We start from the raw sequence: 19,423 nt of genomic DNA on the forward strand, positions 1-19,423 counted from the left end.
AAACTTTGAGATAGTTTCAAGTATTATAACTTACTAGGTTTCCGCCCGCGGCTTCGCCCGCGCAATCAAAGAAATGCCCGCATGGTTCCCGTTCCCGTGGGATTTCCGGGATTGCGTCATTTTCCCGGGATAAAAAGTAGCCTATGTCCTTTCTCGGGTATCAAAATATCTCCATACCAAATTTCATGAAAATTGGTTCAGTAGTTTAGGCGTGATTGAGTAACAGACAGACAGAGTTACTTTCGCATTTATAATATTAGTAAGTATGGATGATTTAAATTTGCAACTATCAGTGCCTATTTCCTTGGTGAAATTATAATCGTACTTTAATTTTAAAAGGATTAATCATGAAGCTCTCTGAATTTATATGAATATGTTTGACATTAATAATTCTTTTATATGAATATTAATTCATACGTAAATCTACCAAACCATAATTTCCCATACATCAACGAAATGATCGTCACGTATGAAATAAATAAAAAATTATACTTCCCTCTCCTGATTGAAGAAAGTCGTAAACTCAAGACTCTATCATTCTAATTTGATACAAATTGCTCAGATAATATAGATGAAATTTCTTTGATAGTTGTTCTAGTATGTTTTAGTACATCGGGGCCACTATGTTTGGTTTCGTGAAAGCAAAGAGAAAGGTTTATGAAGAACGTAGGCCCAAATTCCGTTGAGATTTTTTTATTACTAACGCAGGTGTTTGTTTTCGTTTGATATCTTTTGGTTTATTTAATTATGAGAAACAGGAAAATGTTTTAAAAAGATGTCTAGTCCTTCTGAGCCTAAATAATTAATCGTACCTTGTTAACGCGATTTCTATTATAGTAGCCGTAATTGTAATTTGTAACCAAACTAAGTTATCAAAATAACAAAAATAAATGAATGAAACTGTTAAATATTGGAAATGCATTTTTATTTTTTTCACTGTTTTACTTTGGGATTAATTAATCAGTAAGCTGTTTGGTAATAAGTAAAAAATGATTTTACTTCCTACTACTTATGATTCATTTCGTTCATTAGGTACTTAAATTATTGTCTAGCAAGCAAGTAATAATTTCTTTACAACAAATATGATAATATTCAATTTATAAGAGATAATTTATTTATATAAAACGTAAATAAGTTAAATGAAATATCAACTGAATGTTATGCATTATTGTAACTATGAAAATAGTGTAATTTATTTCTCGAAACGATTCCAATTTTACATAATAAAATGTAAAAGTATCTACGTAATAAGTATCTACAATGTTCATAAATAATGATTTTTCATTATAACATGTACCTTATAACAATCCAATACATAGATGAATGAATGAATGAAAAATACTTTATTGTACACCTTATAGAATACATTTTACAATCTTAAAAATATAATGTAGGTAACAATGTACAGTAGGCTGATGCTGTTATATTTTATATCTATGTATGCTATAATTATTATATAAAATTTTAAAAAATATTGATATATTGCATGAAAGCATACAAAATAATACAATAGCAATCCATCATAATAACTCAGTTACTATTTACTATTAATTACAAGCATATATTTTATTTTTTATTATTTTTAACATCGAGGAATGAAAATAATAATATTCTACTTGATTAATCAGCATCAAATCTCTATTTAAACTATATTTAAAATGTAAATATTACATTAATACGAAAATTTTCGAATAAGCGCGTTATATAACATTAAATAAAAACAAAATAAAAGTTTGTAAAAGCGTAAAGTAAAACGTAAAAATAGTGTAGAGTGAAAGTCACGCACACAAAGAAAATCGATGTAGTGGTAGGGAAAGTTTGTTACCTTTGGAATGTGGCTACAGACTGCTATGGAGTAGGCATTGTGATGTATATTTTTTTAAATAATGAAAAGATAAAAAGGGGAAGGATTTTAGAGAAGAAATAGATGTATAAATAATTAAGATCTTAAAGGTTTTGCTAGTATTTTTAAGTTTCATTTCAGTCGTACTTCCAGTGCTGGATAAAGAATTCAAATATTTCTAGAACGATCAATCCGATAATTATTATTGTAGGTATGAGTGAATTTTTTTTTAATATTAAGATATTACAATACAAAGTGAAAATACACCCAGATTTCAAAAGAAGTAGGTTTCAACGAAAATAAATTTAAACTACAACTAATGCTGGAAGATTACAATTAGGAATTTACTTTGAACTACTTTTATTTATTTTAACAATACAGGAACAGGAACAGGAAGAGTATTTAGGAAATTATGGATCGTATCCACTCATAACCGTTAGCCAGACATTCATACATTATTCTATTTTTTATAATATTACTTTCACGGAGAAAAGCCTATCGTAAATCCGTCCTTACTTTTCATTTAACTGATATTTATTGATATTTTATATTATATGTCATATCCGGTAACGGAACTAAAAAATGTAAAATAAATCGACTCCACAGCACCTCTGTTCCCAAAGAATTTTGTAAGAGTGTGCGTGACATTCGTGTAATTACACTAGCGTACCCACGCGAAACACATTTGTGTGGGTGTATGAAGAGTTTTTCTTAGAAATAATTGAAACTGGTATAAAAGTAGATATAGACATCACAACTGCTTAGTTTCTATTTTGTAATGTAAAGAGTATGTTTGTATGATTTTCAGGAATATTTTCTAAATATAAAATAATATAATGCTTGAGAAACATACTTTTTCATAAAAACTGTGTAGAATTTATGAGATTATAATGTTTTTTCAGATTTCTCAAAACTTAAATATTAATCTTTTCTAAGAGTTCTTGCTTCTTCAGATAAGAGTCTGTTATTATGCTCTAAAATATTATGTTTTCACAGATTCTTACATTATAAATATACTCATATCATTGTAAATTTTTGAATTTAAAGTTTTTTTTCAATAAACTAGTTATTTACTTCATACTACCATATTATTACTAAATAATTAAGCTGAAAATACTCTATTTTTATTTTAGACCATCACAGAAATACATTTTTTTTAATAATATGAGCAAAATAATTATAACATGTTTTTTAAACTGTCTGTACTTACTATTATTTTTACGTACCTATTAAAAGTCTGCTGAACTTTGATATTTTAAAATTGAGTGACTCATAATAGATAAAAAGTATATAGAGTAATAAAATGAAGGATTATAATATTATCATGACTGATTTTAGGTATGGTTTAATATACGTTTTAGTTATTTCTTGCAATTTCTCTCTACAACTTTTTGGGTATAAGAGAGAATAAGTGAAGAACTTCTTGGTACTTTATCAAATTCGTGTTATACATGTTATCATAATTAAAAGAAATCCTATAAACTTAGCAGTGTTTATTTAATAGAATAACAACTGAAACTTATGTTTAAAGCGATAGTATAAAGCATGACCAATAGATGGCGCCCGTTGTTTCTAACTCTACACCTTTGGATAATCGTCAATGTGAATTGAAATGCAAAATAAGTATTTTACTGTTATTTAATACTTATCTGTATTAATTTCAAATGTAACTTTAGTAATTCATCATTTTTAAAATGTCTATATTAGTATGCTCTATCACAGTATAGAGCTTAAAAATTAAACTTGTCGATTTATTATAAAACGCCCGATATATCGTTACTTATAATAACCTTGTGCTTAAAATGAATATAAATTTATTTATTATATGTAGCCAATCACTGACTTTTAATTATTAGTGGCATTATCATTTTACAAAAAACTATTTACACAAGTCGTTTCAGAGTTTTATAATATTTTGTTTTAAAATTTAATTCATTTCAGTGTGAAAAATAAACCTATCATTATAATAATGAGATATTAATACTTTAAAGGTATAATAATATTCAATAGCTTCTGTACAACCATCAATAGATGTCGCCACACGCATCTTAACGTTGCTTCTAGTTAATTTTTAAGGCTCTATGAAACTAAAATATTATTAGTGTAAAATTAAAACTTAAAGATTTTCTTTATCATTTCTTTATTATCCTTATATCTAATAGTACAGTCTTATTTTGTTTACAAATAAATTAAAAATAAGTTAAGTGGTCTAAGAAGACGATACCCGTAAAAATAAGATCACTGAGTAATAATATCTGAAACAATAAATGAAGAATAATATGATAGGATAGATTTTTTTTACATGCTTCTGACCCTGTTTTCTCCAATTTTCTCGTTTGTACATTTATATATTAATAAAAATCGTTTAATCTAAATAAACTCTGTAATTAATAGATATTCTAAATCTGTTTTCATATGAAAATATTCTCGACTTAGATAAATCTTATGCACCATTGAATTCAGCCTTATAAATACGTCTTAAATGGAAATAAATTAAATTATAAATATTCCTATTAATTTAAATAAAATTAATAATAAGATCATTGGAAATGACGAATAATTTGAAAAATAAAAAATCTGTACTTATTCTTTACAAAAAATCAATAAAATTTAAACAAAACAATTCGTTGGTCGACATATAATTTCTGTAATTTTCGTTAATTAATTTCACTTTTATAATTCGAATTCATTAATTTTGCTGCCGTAACATTCGAAATAAATAATACAATGAACACTATTCTATTATACTTTAGGCGCAAAATTGTAAATCAAATTTGACAGAATATATCCGCCCGAAATTAATAATCTCCTATCTAGTAAAATTACCAATATTCGATTATTGTATATCTTTCGATCAAAAACAATCCTTATAAACAAATATAGTATATATATGTCTTCGAAAATACATTGCTAAATGCATCTATAATTTTAATTATTCGTCTGTATTTTCGGATTGATTATTAATATCGGGCGTTAATCTATGCTTTGATCTGGCAACATATTTCTAGTACTTTATAAGTTCTATTATGAAGGTACTTGTGACCTATAGGCTAGGTCGTTAGCGTCGTTGGCATCAGCTGATCTTGCGTAGGGGTATGTGTTGGACTGCGCAGTTTGTGCTGACCACGCTTGGGGTGCGTTTTGAATGCTAGCAATCTGTAAAACAAATTTATTAGTTATTATATTGTTCTATATTTTATAAGTAAGTTTTGTACGGAACTTCATGGTATGGAGTATGGACACAATATGCTTTATATCTGTCACTGAATGAATTTTGAAGATTTTATCGGAAACGACTCTACTTTTTTGTCAGTCTCTACCATGATGTTTGAACAAGAAAATTGATTAAATATTCAACTACGGATTAAACTGAATAAAATTATCGTTGTAACCGTTTTATCTATTGGTGAGGTTTCTTAAGGATGAAGGCTTCTCAAAAAAGAATGACCTATTGAAAAGGTAACACTTTAAATAATAATAATACAAATATATTTTATCCTACTCAATATGGTAGTTGAGTAGGCTAAAATATGACAACGGTCGCCTTGTTTCACATTCACATTTATTTGTCGTATAATATCATCTTGTTTCTTCTCATACCATATCATCTCATATTTACTCACAACATCGTTACTTTAATTCAATACCACCTACCTTTCCACTAATACTATTCAAGCCGCCTTCAGCGAATATCTTATGCAGGCCAAGCGCAGCAGCTGCCATGAGCGCCAGCTTACCAACCACCAACGCCTTGGTAACCAGGAGAGTCAATGCGCCGAATAACAAGCCCACTACCGCGATAACCTTCACTCCTATACCCGCAAGGAGTGGCGTATACTTCTTTATTTTACCTCGAGCTGGAAAAGAGATTTGTGTAGTTTTCTGTACGATGTTAAAATCTTATAGTAAAGTTATATCTGAGAGAAGAGGGTATTTGTAAGTTTGTATGTTAGTATGTAGCCTACTTTAGACTCGATTTTGACCCACTTTAAACGGACAGATATAATTCAAACTTTGTTAAATTATTATCAAGGCTCTTAAAGACGATACAATAATTTTATAAGTTTAAGGCGTATCTTTTAGTTTTTTCAATTTATCCATTATAATTCTCGTAAATATATGCCCAACAACAAGCTTTTGAAAAAACTACACTCTTGCATATTTTTTCCTTTATATAAATTAGAAATATAATCGTAGCTTGTGCAGAAGTATTAAGGTAAGTATTGAGGTTACTATAGAAAAATATACTTATGTCACATTATGTGGCCCTTAAAAATATGTCTAATGTCTATAGCACAAAAAAAATACCACAAAAAGGACAATAGCATTTGTACAAAATAGACTAAGACCACCAATACTTTCCTAATCCTAAAATTAATTTCCATTTATCACATTAAAACAAAAAAGCTCATACATTTATAGCACGTGATATAAACGAGACCTGCGCACGAGTTGCATCGACCTTGACCAAGCGTTGCGTGCTCTCATGTAACAGTTCATTGACACATACTTTCCATCTGCGGTTAGGGCTGGCACACTTGAGTTTTATTTACGTTTTTATGAGGTTTTTAATTGGAATGCTTTTAACGTTTGATATGCTTAAGTATGGTCTGTAGTTTTTTGTTTAATTGATTAAATATGTTGGATACTTAGAATCATCCCACATTTAATTTTTATCGTGTATATAGGTCAAAGATTCGTTTAAAATTTGTTTGTGCTTTAGTCTAATATTTTTATTTCGTATCAAGACTTATTCATAACTTAAAAATGATGTAATATGTAAGAAAATATACTTAAAATAATGAAAAAAAAAGGATTTTTAATAAAAGTGCTATATGTTAAAATTGTTATATGTTTTAATTCTTAGGTGATATTTTCTGCAAAGTGCCAACCCTATTTACTATAGCCATTGCCATAGTGGTCACGTTCCAACTTATTCTATGTTTTATTCAGTAACTGCATTATGACATCGCATGCAAGGCAAGTATCCAACAAATTTGCTTATTTATTCATCTATTTGTCTGCGAGGCTTTCCAATACTCAACACGCATGTTTTAGTGATAAAGTACGATAAAATGACATTTTACATGCAAGAAGTATCACAACGTAAAAGGAAGGTGTTATGTTTTAATAGAGCTGTCAACATTCTAATTTTATAGTCTTATATATATAAAATTCTCGTGTCACAATGTTAGTCTGCATACTCCTCCGAAACGGGTGGACCGATTCTCATGAAATTTTCTGTGCATATCGGGTAAGTCTGAGAATCGGCCAACATCTATTTTTCATATGTACCACGGGCGAAGCCGGGGCGGGCCGCTAGTATTTATATAATATGTAATGTACATTTTCAATGGAAATGAATCGCGAATTTTGCGATACTTCTTTTTCTTTTACATTTTAAGAACTTTTTATCTTATGTACTTATAACTCTTTAGGTACATGAAACTAAAATAGTAGAAGAAATTCAATTATTAAAGTCATAGGTGGCCTGCGGATCAAATTCCACATCAAGATCGATTTAAAATGTATAAATTTTTTGAATATTAATAACTATGTGGATGGGATTGGGTTTTTTATTATTAGGTACTTACCTTCTTCAAAAGTTCTGGCAGCTTCTTTCAACTCTCCTGGTTCAAACTTGACATTCAATTTTTCAGTACCTAACGCGTCTCTGAAAGAAATAAAATAAATGTTTCTGAATATAGGTAACATATTTCACAATTAAATCTTACACTTCCTCTAAATTAAGCTCTCTTTGATTATAATACGTATAATATAGGTATTCGTAATAAAAGCACATCTTCTATTATACAAGAAAGTACATACAACAATGTGCAGCAGTAGCAATAAGCAGAATTTTTTTTAGCATAATGCTACTGCTGCACATTTTTTCAGTTTTCTCAATTTACTATTTTAATAACTCGTTGTATTTAATAACTCGTAACCACTGCTTATACTCTGCAGAATCCTAAAGTACAGAAATAATTACAGCTCTACGTAAAAATATCAGAAATATCTCCTCAATTTTAGACCAATATAAAACTTGTTACGTCCATTCTAACATTCCTTGATACAAAGACAAACAGTTTTACACTTAACAATAGATGTACACTGTATAAGGTACAATAATTTAAAGTACAATTTTAACACATTTATCACTTTCACTAGTGTTTGTGTCTCAATGAGATCAAAATGTTTTGTTCCGGAACTATTAGGGCGAACATAATATGAGAGAAAACTTGATTATTTATTTTATTGTAACTTTTAGGACACCACTACCAAATTTTGTTGCATAAATGAACCTTTGATTTATAAATGAACGATATCTTAATATATATAAATCTCGTGTCACAATGTTTGTCCTCAATGGACTCCTAAACCACTTAACCGATTATAATAAAATTCGCTCACCATGTGCAGTTCGATCCAACTTGAGAGATAGGATAGTTTTTATGAAAAAAAACGTAAACATGTAGGTACCACGGGCGAAGCCGGGGCGAACCGCTGGTTAATTATAAATACATAACCTATTATAAGTAACACATTTAAATAAGTATGAACATGTTGTAATTATTATAGAATGTTGGTCAAAGTTTAAATATTAGTAATGCATATGGGCTTATTAAAGCTTCTATGATAAAAGTTCTGTACATAATATGACATTATAAGTTTTAGTGATGAGTATTCATGATGCTGTGATAAACAATTACTCTTAAATACTGCTTGATATTATTATTTTGTACGTATTTACTTTTATATCCCTTTTGAAGGCGATGATGAAAATTGGGATATTTTATAGTAGTTTCGTTTTAATAAATAACTAACTTGGTATTATTTAGATAATTTGATTTAGTTTCGATTTTGCTATCATAACCAAAACTCTATCGTGGCATTCCAACTGGCAGTACTACGTATAATAAAATTTCAAAAGTACTATACTGTTTTTCACGAAACCGAACTTACTGAACTATAACTATCTACTGATCTAACGCAACAAATTGCTTCCATACTTTTATTCATCATAATATCAACTTTGTCAACTATATTCTTTGGTAAATTGGATATTGAACCTTCACCTTAAAGTAAATTAAAAACAAACTACACACAACGAAATTAAAGACTTTATCATAATTCATAATTTATTTCTTCAATTGTGTATCCCAACATTTCGAACACTACTGTGAGCTGTCTAAACCAATCATTTAAGTCTTTAATTTCTAGATCTCACACTAAAATAAAACAAGTTACTCTGAGATAAAATAGATACAGAACCTCCACCTTAGTCGATTAATAAACTAACTACTTACTTTTCAATAGCAACACCTTTGAACAGTTCAATCCGCCCATCATCACTGCTGCCTCCAGGCGCCGCACACGCCGCTCCAATTAAAACGATCACACATAATATTACTCTCATTATGATAGTGACGAGATGTTTTCAGTTACAGTGACGAGGGTGAAATGAAGGCATTGGGATGCGACCACGATATATATAGTACGCGGGATTTGGTAATCCTATGTAACTCTGGTAACTGGGGAGCGATGGGTTTTGATACTTTAAGGATTATATGCTACGAACGGAACGAGTTATAGTATTAATTGTTTGAGAAATGCCCATTTTTCATTTTGGAGAATGATAATACTGTATTTAAGAATTTCAGAACTTGAAGTATAATTGATTTTTAAATGAGCATTTAAAATATTTTGTTTTTAAGTAAGGTATACTTCAAATTTCGTTGCGTTAGGCAAAACCAAACTCAAAAAATGCGACGTTCTAGAGCTCCTCAAAAATATTTGTTTCAATTATTATTTCTATATTTAATAATTTAATGAATATTTAATATTTATTTCAATAAAAGAGTTAAGGCTACCAGTTTAACAATCTAAGCTGTGTTATTTTATTAATTTAATTTATAAAAGATGAAGTATATTAAGCATTCAAAATACTTACTTTATTAATAAATTTTAGTGAGTATTTCATAAACTACAATCTTAAAGAAAAACACCAACAATATATATTTTAAATTAAATTAGAATGAAAATTACCAGCAATTAAAAAAAAAAAACAAAGAATTGTAATCGAATCAAAAGTATCAAAACTTCACAATTGCAGTATAACGTTTAGGAGTTCATTCATACATGAGATGCGTATTGTACTACGAAGAGGCGTTACTGAAACGATAACAAACATAATAAAAATCGTCTATGATTTTGAACTTAATGGCCTTAATTATAAGGACTATTGAAATGCACATCTAAATATATTGTACTTTATAAATCTTAAGTACTTTAATCCTTACTTTCTTTTTGATGTTACATGTTTGTGTTTTTGTGTTAGAGTCTAAACAAAATATTAAAGGTTAGTACAATTCTTTGTCATTTGTTTTTGTTAATAAGATTTTTGTTGTGTCGAATTGAATTATTACACTTTCTTAAATAATTATTTAGGGCAAGTTATTTTAAATGCAGACCTTAGGCTTATTTTAGGAAAAAAATGCCTTTTAAATTTACGATTCACAGCATAAAACAATATCTTTCATTTAATATTTCAACAAGCATATATAAATGTAAATAGATAAGATCTCGTGTTATAATAAATTATAATCTCTCACTTTTTTTTTTAATAGCAAATACACTTAAATAATTAATTCATTATGATAATGAATTTAAATAAATTGAATATCTAACTGATTCGTATCACGAGGAACTATTTCAATAACTGAATGTGCAAACACACATTTCTTTTAAATAATAATTCTCGGTTTTTTTTGTATCTGTGGCACGTCTTGACAGCTGTCATCATGAGCATGAAAAGGATATAATGCTAATATATTTCATGTGATATTTCATAATTAATATTTGATGATTATGCTATTTATGTAGCTATGTTGCCGTATGTTTAATACGTTCAAATAATCTGATTCAAAAACATCATTTTCATACAATTTTTAATATTTTTGATGTTTATCAGCCCATAAATAATAATATGTTCCACTGCACGGGTCATGGGCTCAAGGGAATTATGTTATATAGGATAAATTTAAGATAATATTTAAGATATTATAATCTTTGTTAGGTCCACAGATGACATTAGGTATAGTAATAATTTCATTGACTAAGAAATAGAAGGGTGATATTGTGGTGATATTATTTTGTTTAAGAAAATGAAAAATAACAGAATTTTTCAAACTCTACATTTCTAAAAAATATGTTTATAAAAATAGCGTTCAAGTCCTGTTTCCATTTCCATGCAATATACAGATAATGAAAATTTGGAAATATAGGTTCACGTTCTCTTCATATTCAGTACGAAATAGGACAAGGACAACGTACTTTCTCCAATTAGTAAAGATGAGTTTATATGCTTCTAAAATGTTTGCTTAAGTTTGTGAGTATGGATTTTCATTTCTCTGTCAAGCAAAAATGGCTGATTAGATGTCGATGAAATGCCTACAATTTGATTATGGCTTTGGTATACAGTATTATTATTTCAAGGCAGGTGAAAGCGTGAACTTTAGGCAAAAAACACGAATGGTATAACTTGCGTATTTTTTTATTATATTAAAAGGCTTAAATCAAGCAAACCCACCACAAAGTTCAAAGTGTACATTATAACAGTAGAAGTAGTTTTTTATATTGGTTTTATAATTTACTATATAAAATTAACTACCTGATACAATTATAAATCATAGCCTTGCTTAAGATTGGGTACTTATATAAGAAGATTTACACGCTGAATTGATCTTGCCATAACATTTTGCTTTACAAATCAAGATGCTTGTAAGCAATTATTTATTCTATCTCTCACTTGCCGCCATGTAAGCCCACCGTTACATGGTATCGATGCGCTCACTCAAGGCCACGACAATGAACTTGTCGATATACTTTCTATTTGAACTGCACTGACTCACAGAGTATAGAAAAATGCAGATTAAATACATTTTATTTATTAGAATATTTTAATTTTGAATTAAGAAATATTAAATTCGATGTAAGTAAATACGAAATATATTTTCATGTTTGTATTTGCTATATAAGTACAAAAGTGTAATTATTTCATTTTTAATTTGAAATTGTATCCTCATTGAATTGATTAAGTACTAATTAATAAATAAATAAATTTTATTAAGAATTTTAAAAATATAGGTACCACCATGCATTGTGATTTTTAACATGATTACAGTAAACTGTAATCAGAAACAACGTAACCAATGAGAATATTTTTTCGCAATGAAGAATCTACAATTCTTCCATATACTATACATCTGTGTTCTCATCTGAGATAATATTACGCAACTTTACTCGTTCTTGGAATATTGTGCGTGTTAGCTGTGGTGTTGGTAAATATTCTATGAACTTTGAAATGAACAAATTCTATGGGATTATTGCAAATACTTACTTTCTTCTTTATAAATTTAGTAAATATGAATATAATTATATACTATATAGGTTTAAAATTTGATGAAAGTTGAATGAATGAAGTTTTATTAAAGGTTTAGAAGGATGATATTATTTTGTTTAAGATAATGATAAAATAACATAATTTTTCAAACTCTACATTTCTAAAAAATATGATTATAAAAATATGTAGCGTTCAAGTCCTGTTTCCATTTCCATGCTATGTCCTAAATGTGATCCTATATTTTTAAACGATCAAAATGAAATATTAACACCCAGAAAAAAGTTTCCACAAAGAACATTGACACTGTCCGTTAGAACGAAAACAGAATAAACGGCTGACACATCTTGTCACCAAAAAATATGAACACGTCACAATGTAAATTTTAAGAAAAATTCCCAATAAAACATCGAATCAGAAAAAGAACGAAAAATGCAAAACACCGAGACTGTAAGTTGTTAAACCTACCGTGCGCTATATCCCTCGTATTGATTATATCTAGAGATGGGAAAGCGCAGGAGGAGAATATTTCCCAAAAAGAAGAGATCTGTATTCAGTAGACCGCACCCAATCAAGCGGAAGATGATGTTACGTCATAGGAAGATGAAGGCATTCTTTATCAAACACAACCCTCGGTGCTTCATAGAGAAATCGGTGAGGAAAGTCGTGGGAGGGATCTACACAGTATCAGATAGAGTGAGGGATAAAATAGCGGAGAGTACACTGGCGCTAGACAACCCTTTCAGTGCACATTTCTATGAAGACAGATGTATTATACAGTAACTTGCGAATGCAGCAAGAAATTGGTATGGGTATGAATCGTCAGAAAACACTGTCCAAGGTTTTATAGTTATGCTCTTCCATGCATCAATAAGTCAATAAATTGTAACGACGTTCAGATTTTGTTTTTCTTCACTTTTTGATTATCTAAATCTTATGGATCCATTTTTATTGTGGACATAGGTTTAAACTTGAACTTCCTGTAGTTAAACTTACAACTATGTAACTGGCTTCGAGTGCCATTACTAATAATTATTTTCAATATTTATTTACAATTGCTATCAGCAAGCCATCAGCTACCAGATATCTACAATAATTCCTTATAATATTAATATCAACCTCATTAGTTTACAGATTAATGTAATATGATAGAGTAGTCCATATTCAGTCTACTATAGAATCAAATATAATGAAAATATAAATAATACTGAAACGATGTTGTGGCTCGTAAAATCACAAAGGGGAAAAGTTTTATTTGTACTACGGAAATTATATTGCCGAAGCTGTAGTGATGATGTGACCTTTTTCAACTTACGAGATAAATCTTAAAGCATTATGAACGTTTTCATTTTACCTAAAATAGTTTTCTTCGTTACGTTAAAAAAGTTTAAATATTCTTTGCAAATAAGTTTTTTGCGAATGCCTATATTGCTTTTCAACTGGTTACCATTTTGCTTGATAAAAAATAACGTATTTTATAAGTGTGAAGGATTAATAAACTATTCCTAAAAATAATAATATTTATATTCTCAGAACCATAGAAATGCCTATGCCAGTGGTAGAAAATAGAACTCATTTTGATTGATTTATCTTGGGAAGCGTGTATAACTGTATAAGTATGAGGCTTCCCTCATACTTATACAGTTATACACAAAATGCTATAAATCTTACTCTGTTGCTACCAGTGAAGTGTATGCAGTTTACATTCGTTATACTCATTTCCTAAATTTCTCCGAATCCGAATTGTATTATATAATAATATTTCCGACATTCCTTACATAAAACATCGTCCGTGCACAGGCTTGTTGTATTTCTTTTAAGGGAGGAACTATGCCATTGCTATATTATATCTTCCAGACCATTTAAAATCGAATATATATAGTCCCTATATTAAAACACATAACCATTCAAAGCTTGTGTATTAAATTATTTATACAATACGGCTAAAGTAATAAAACCATATCAGTGAACAATATTTAATGGTAACTACATAAATATACTAATACGCAATAATACAAAGTTATAAAAATTATTCATTAAATAACTTAAATTACGCCTTAACAAAATTATTTACAATCGCGATACAATCGCTTGCATATTGAAAACAGAGACAGGGATAATAACGACATCAAATATCTTAATGCAATGGAAAAGGTATCAAGACAGATACGATTCATTACTATCAAAGACGGGAAAATAGACGACAAACAGTAGGGAAAAACGGTCACAGTATTGATTTGTTATCATAAAGATGGCATCGAGAACGTCGACTTTATTATTCTATTAGTATCCGCCCTTTTGTAGGGCCATCGTTGCTGCGAACAACGCAAAGAAGAAACCAGCTAAGCCGGTCGCCCCTACCAGTAAGACCAGACCACCGATCATGACTGGCACTATCGCCAGGTACTTCAATTTGTACGCCATCAGTAGGGGCATCATGTACTTCGAGTATTTCTTCTTATACTTCAGTTTGCTTTTCTTCTTCTTGTTCTTTCCTTTGAACTCGCCGTCTAGTTGGTCTTCGTCTTCGATTTCTTCTTCTTCCTCGTCTTCCTCGGCTTCTGCTTCACCACCACCGAAGATGTCTGGAACGTGATGGAATTGGTTAGATTTACGAGTACAATATGGGGGTCTTCAAGCGAAGAATGAACCGGTACCTTCTAGGGAAGCGCGCGAGATCGTGGTCAAGCGCTTCCCTATCATACAATAATAAAAAAAATTGTATGAACTTTGTTGTGAATTGGACACAAATTATTATTAAAATATTTGCTTATCTGGTAACATGATTAAGTTTGATAATGCATTTAGTAGAATGGTATGTTTTGCTTTCAGAAATATAATTTAAGAGACATAATTACACTTAAAATATCATTAATTAAATATTTTTCTTATTCCTTTGAAGAAAATATTTTTCATCGATCCTTAAAAACCCATGAAGATATTAAAGACTTCATCGCTTTTTTAAGTGTTTAAATCTTTTTCCCTTAATCCTTGCTCATAGAAAATCTTTCTATCTTAACAATAAAGAATTCTTAAATAGATAACAAACGATCAATTTTAAACAATGATTCTTAACGATTTGTTCGACAATTAACCACATGTTGTAATTTGCGATCATTAAGAGCGATATCGTCAGAGAATAGGCGCTTGCGGTGTATTTTTCTATAGTAGTCACGGGAAATTAATTTTTAGTGCTTAACCTGAATATAATGAAACCTGATAATAATGAGAACGTTGACAATAATAAGGCCATAAAGCATGTTGGTAATTAATCTAAGCTTGTATTTATGGTGAAAATTTTCTTTTTGAGAAATTGGGTCAGTTATATTTCAGTTTTTAACCAATGAAATAAACAAGCGAAGTCTTGTAGCTAATACTTGTTGATTAACTATATTGTTTAAAAATATTTTGATTGTTGAAGTAATGAATCACCAACAGTTGCTCAAGATTATTTGCATGAACAATCATCTTCTGAAATATGTTTTAAATTATTTGTTGACAATAGACCAATAATAATTTTGTATTAACAAAATTGCTAATTCAATTACTTGAAACATATGATTTATAATGTAAAAATTACCCTTGTCGATGATATATAATTAGTTTCTACTTCACTTATTACGTAATAAAGCAATTCATTCAAATATTATTTTAAAACATCATAATTAGATGGAAATAGATATCAAACTAAACAAAACAACGTACACACAATATTTCACACCAAACGCGAACTGTCAAAGGAACATACACATATATCATTGATTTAAAAGGTATGAGGAACATTGCGTTTTAATGCGTGACCAATACTGGATAATAGATCACGCAATTTTACAAAATAATTGAAGTAAACTGAACTATTTTCACTATTTCATGTACACAAGCATTATAATCAACACGAAGGTTTGATACGGAAGGAGTTTTTATATTACTATTACCTTATTAGCTTAACTGCATTGCTATTAATTGATGTAGTTTTTAGTGCTCGTAATTCAATTGGCAGTCGGTGTCTGCGTTAAATAAGTTGTCTTTTGATGTGTTAATATTTGAGTTAATATATTAATTATTTCATGATTGAAATTGATCGAATGAAATTGACCTATATGCTCTTATTTATTTTACGCAAGAAAATTTAACAATATACGGTGTTGATGCTTCAAACATTTGGAAGATTGCAGATTTCAAGATCATTGAAAATACTTCATTATGTCACTCTCATTGCTCTATTATTAAAATGTAAATTATGAAAAAGAGGAAATATAATTATCTGTTTCGTGTGATACATTTTTTGTTCTTTTCTATAAGATGGTTTACTTCTGATATTTAAGTAACGTGTACTTTGCATGTTTAGTTAAGAAATGTTTTTAGATTCATTATCATATTTAATGGCAGAGGAAAAGAGAAGGTCAGTTATCTGATGATAAGCGGTCACCACCGCCCATATTGTTTTAATTATTATTTTATGAAAAAATATTACATTGAGATGATTACAAATCCATTAGTTTTAATTTAAATACCAAATTCTAGACACCCTGTTCATAGATATAACCTGATTTTTTACACTACCTTGCTAAAAACACCTACAGTTACGATAGGTCGATAGGATAGGATACGATAGGATAGGATATACAAAAGGTCTTTCGCTTCAGTTGAATAACTAACAAATTAGAATAAAAATTGCCTTAGCGCATATTTCTTTGTGCATCTAACTAATTAACTTGTTACTAAATAATTAGAGCAGAGATTTATAGGAAATTAATATAGAAGAAACTAGGACAGTTTTATAATGTTTGAGCGGTTTTCGTGTTTGAGTTTATAGATTAGTTTTCTGTGCTTATGCAGTTTGAACTGTCAATATAATTAAATGTATCTGATTTTCCAGAATTTCGGACGTTCTTAAAATTTGAATACCTTAAAGATTACTCAAATGAGACGAAGGGAATTAATTTGGAATGCCAGTTAGTCACGCTGTTTCAAAGCATTGTTATCAATTCGTAGGAAACAATTCATTTCTCCAAATTAGTCTGAAAGTAGTCTGTTATAACAGTTGTTCACGTATCTATATTTGTTGTCCACCAGCGTAACTGATTGTCGGTTACCATCGATGAAATTTTAGGTTTCTGCGGTTCAGAGCAAACCGCTGGACGGTGAAGGAATAATAGATGGCAATCAGGCTAAACCTAGATAATACGGCTTAGAGATTTTGCAGCTTTCTTTACGAAAATTATGCTGTTGAAGTTGATTCAATTTTAAGTGACTGATATTTAGATTAGGGGGCCAAATATTTAACACTATTACTTGGGGTGTTTCTTGTATAAGATACTATTACGTAAGGGATAGGGTTAATTGATAAACATAAGAAATACATTGAATAAATGTTAAGTTAATACCCACATGACAACGATCTTCTCGTCGCAGCCAGCGCAGAGAATTCTTCTGGTTTCTCATCCTCTTCATCATCATCGTCCAATGACCTGGCTTCGAATCCGGGGTCCCTCATCAGAGGTATCGTTTGCGGTTGAAATCGACCTGAAACTGCAGCATCATTGGCAAGATCCTCACTACTTTTCTCTTTGGCAATTGCAAAATAATTACCAGGGAAAAGTATTTCAGATTTGTAGTTGTTCAAATTCAAATTGTCCTTCGCGTAGTACACAGCTTTTTCTTTTTGTTCTGTGTTAAAGGTGCGCGGTCGGAATGCATACTTCTGAAATTCAGGAGGACTTCTCGACGTTCTTGCTGATGCGTAATAACTGGATGGTACATCAGACGCGTTCATGTTGCCCGCTGGACGATCTCCATTCGATGCACTCAACGATAGCAGTCTCGCCAAGTCATTCCTGCGGTCAGCTGCCGCCAGCACCACGTAGCATAACACCACTAACGTTTGACACCTTAATCTCATTTTAATCATATTGTCCAGCTAATTGTCTGCTAATTTCTGCGCCGTCACCGATTGCACAATCGCCGTCACTTCACTTTCTTCCCTTACTGTCTCACCCCGCCTCGATCCATCATTTTGTTGCAAGCGATCGCGTAAAACTGAATCACTATCGTTACAAGACGTTATATTTATACATGTGTAGGTATAAACTTTGCGTTTTTCCAGAGTATTCACGGTCGGACGGCTTCGCGGAACCTGCCTCGGCTGGTTTCAATTCCGATATGGGTGAAATATCAAATACGCCCAAATGAAAATGGTACCAGAGTTGATATGATTAGCCGGCACGCATGGTCTCCCGCGCTAACGACGCCAGCATCTCACAATTTCCCCCGATGTGTCCCGCAATCTAATTTCGTTTTCTATAAAGAAAATGTCATTAGGTACTTATTTAGTATGTAATTTTCATGTCAGCATTCACGTTTGTCGGGTTCCGTGAGACGGGGCTTAATAATGTTCTCATCTCACATGGAAATTTAATTTACTATTTTTACTAAATACTATGTTCGATATAATTTACCATCGTCACAAGAGCAAAATTGTAAAATTTTCACCTATACTAACACTTGAATTTCAACTATAGGTCTATCAATATACTAAATCACAGTAAGTATGTAGATACGATCATTCATTTCCTATTGATTATTATAAAGTACAACTATTTAGTGCAAATTTAACAGTTAGGCTGGGAACAAGTTACTTGAATCATAATTGTCAATCATAGTTATAGAGATAATTTACACTAATCGATGGAGTGATATACTTGCGTTACGTATGGATTACACATGATTATTATTCAATTTAATTATTAGGTATTTGCTATATTACTTGTAATTATTAATAATGTACCATGTATGTAATGTACACATAGAGGTATTGGTGTGAATAATTAGGTTTAATGGATATGCATATTACGTCACATGGTATTGAAGCTACAATGAAATGTATTATATTTTGTAGAACCTCAGCTTTAAATAAAAAGGTATACTGATGGACCGCCTCCTTGGTACAGTGGATGACGCGTGAGCATAGAACCGAGGGGTCCTGGGTTCGATTCCCGGTGGAGACGAAGAAAAAAAAAATGTCTCGGTCTGGCAGGACACAGAAGGCTGATCACCTACTTGTCCCTAAAGGAAATCGATCAGTGAAACAGATGTATAATGCATCTGCCCCTTACCCCACTTGGGGACATGGGACTTCACTACTACTACTGATGGTAACAAAGAAACATGATCATGTG

The 19,423-nt window shown here is 30.3% G+C and overlaps 2 protein-coding genes across 2 annotated transcripts; both read right to left on the reverse strand.

Annotated features, from left to right (window-relative positions):
• Nucleotides 1-3,968: 3,968 nt before the first annotated feature.
• LOC149477913 (uncharacterized) lies at nucleotides 3,969-9,301 on the reverse strand. The gene is made up of 4 exons (XM_089709939.1): nucleotides 9,154-9,301; nucleotides 7,438-7,517; nucleotides 5,498-5,700; nucleotides 3,969-4,999 (listed from the first exon to the last, which is right to left on the reverse strand). The coding sequence occupies exons 1-4, from the start codon at nucleotides 9,261-9,263 to the stop codon at nucleotides 4,868-4,870; spliced, it is 525 nt and encodes a 174-aa protein (XP_089566065.1). The 5' UTR covers nucleotides 9,264-9,301; the 3' UTR covers nucleotides 3,969-4,867.
• Nucleotides 9,302-14,207: 4,906 nt separating this feature from the next.
• Nucleotides 14,208-18,304, reverse strand: LOC149477914 (uncharacterized). The gene is made up of 2 exons (XM_089710027.1): nucleotides 17,637-18,304; nucleotides 14,208-14,830 (listed from the first exon to the last, which is right to left on the reverse strand). Exons 1-2 carry the CDS (start codon nucleotides 18,154-18,156, stop codon nucleotides 14,529-14,531), a joined length of 822 nt encoding a protein of 273 aa, XP_089566153.1. The 5' UTR covers nucleotides 18,157-18,304; the 3' UTR covers nucleotides 14,208-14,528.
• Between the last annotated feature and the right edge of the window lie 1,119 nt (nucleotides 18,305-19,423).

The sequence above is a fragment of the Colias philodice genome, chromosome 23, assembly GCF_061535455.1.
Source record: "Colias philodice isolate Cphi_HAF_F1 chromosome 23, ilColPhil1 Martin Lab GWU primary, whole genome shotgun sequence".
Classification (NCBI taxonomy): domain Eukaryota; kingdom Metazoa; phylum Arthropoda; class Insecta; order Lepidoptera; family Pieridae; genus Colias; species Colias philodice.

Excerpts from the sequence above, each read along its gene's own strand:
- LOC149477913 (XM_089709939.1), bottom strand. The coding sequence starts at position 9,263 with ATGAGAGTAATATTATGTGTGATCGTTTTAATTGGAGCGGCGTGTGCG. Across the intron at positions 5,701-7,437 it reads TGCCAGAACTTTTGAAGAAG|CTCGAGGTAAAATAAAGAAG; the intron begins GTAAGTACCTAA and ends TCTCTTTTCCAG. Across the intron at positions 5,000-5,497 it reads TGAATAGTATTAGTGGAAAG|ATTGCTAGCATTCAAAACGC; the intron begins GTAGGTGGTATT and ends TTTGTTTTACAG.
- LOC149477914 (XM_089710027.1), bottom strand. The coding sequence starts at position 18,156 with ATGATTAAAATGAGATTAAGGTGTCAAACGTTAGTGGTGTTATGCTAC. Across the intron at positions 14,831-17,636 it reads GACGAGAAGATCGTTGTCAT|ACATCTTCGGTGGTGGTGAA; the intron begins GTGGGTATTAAC and ends ATCACGTTCCAG.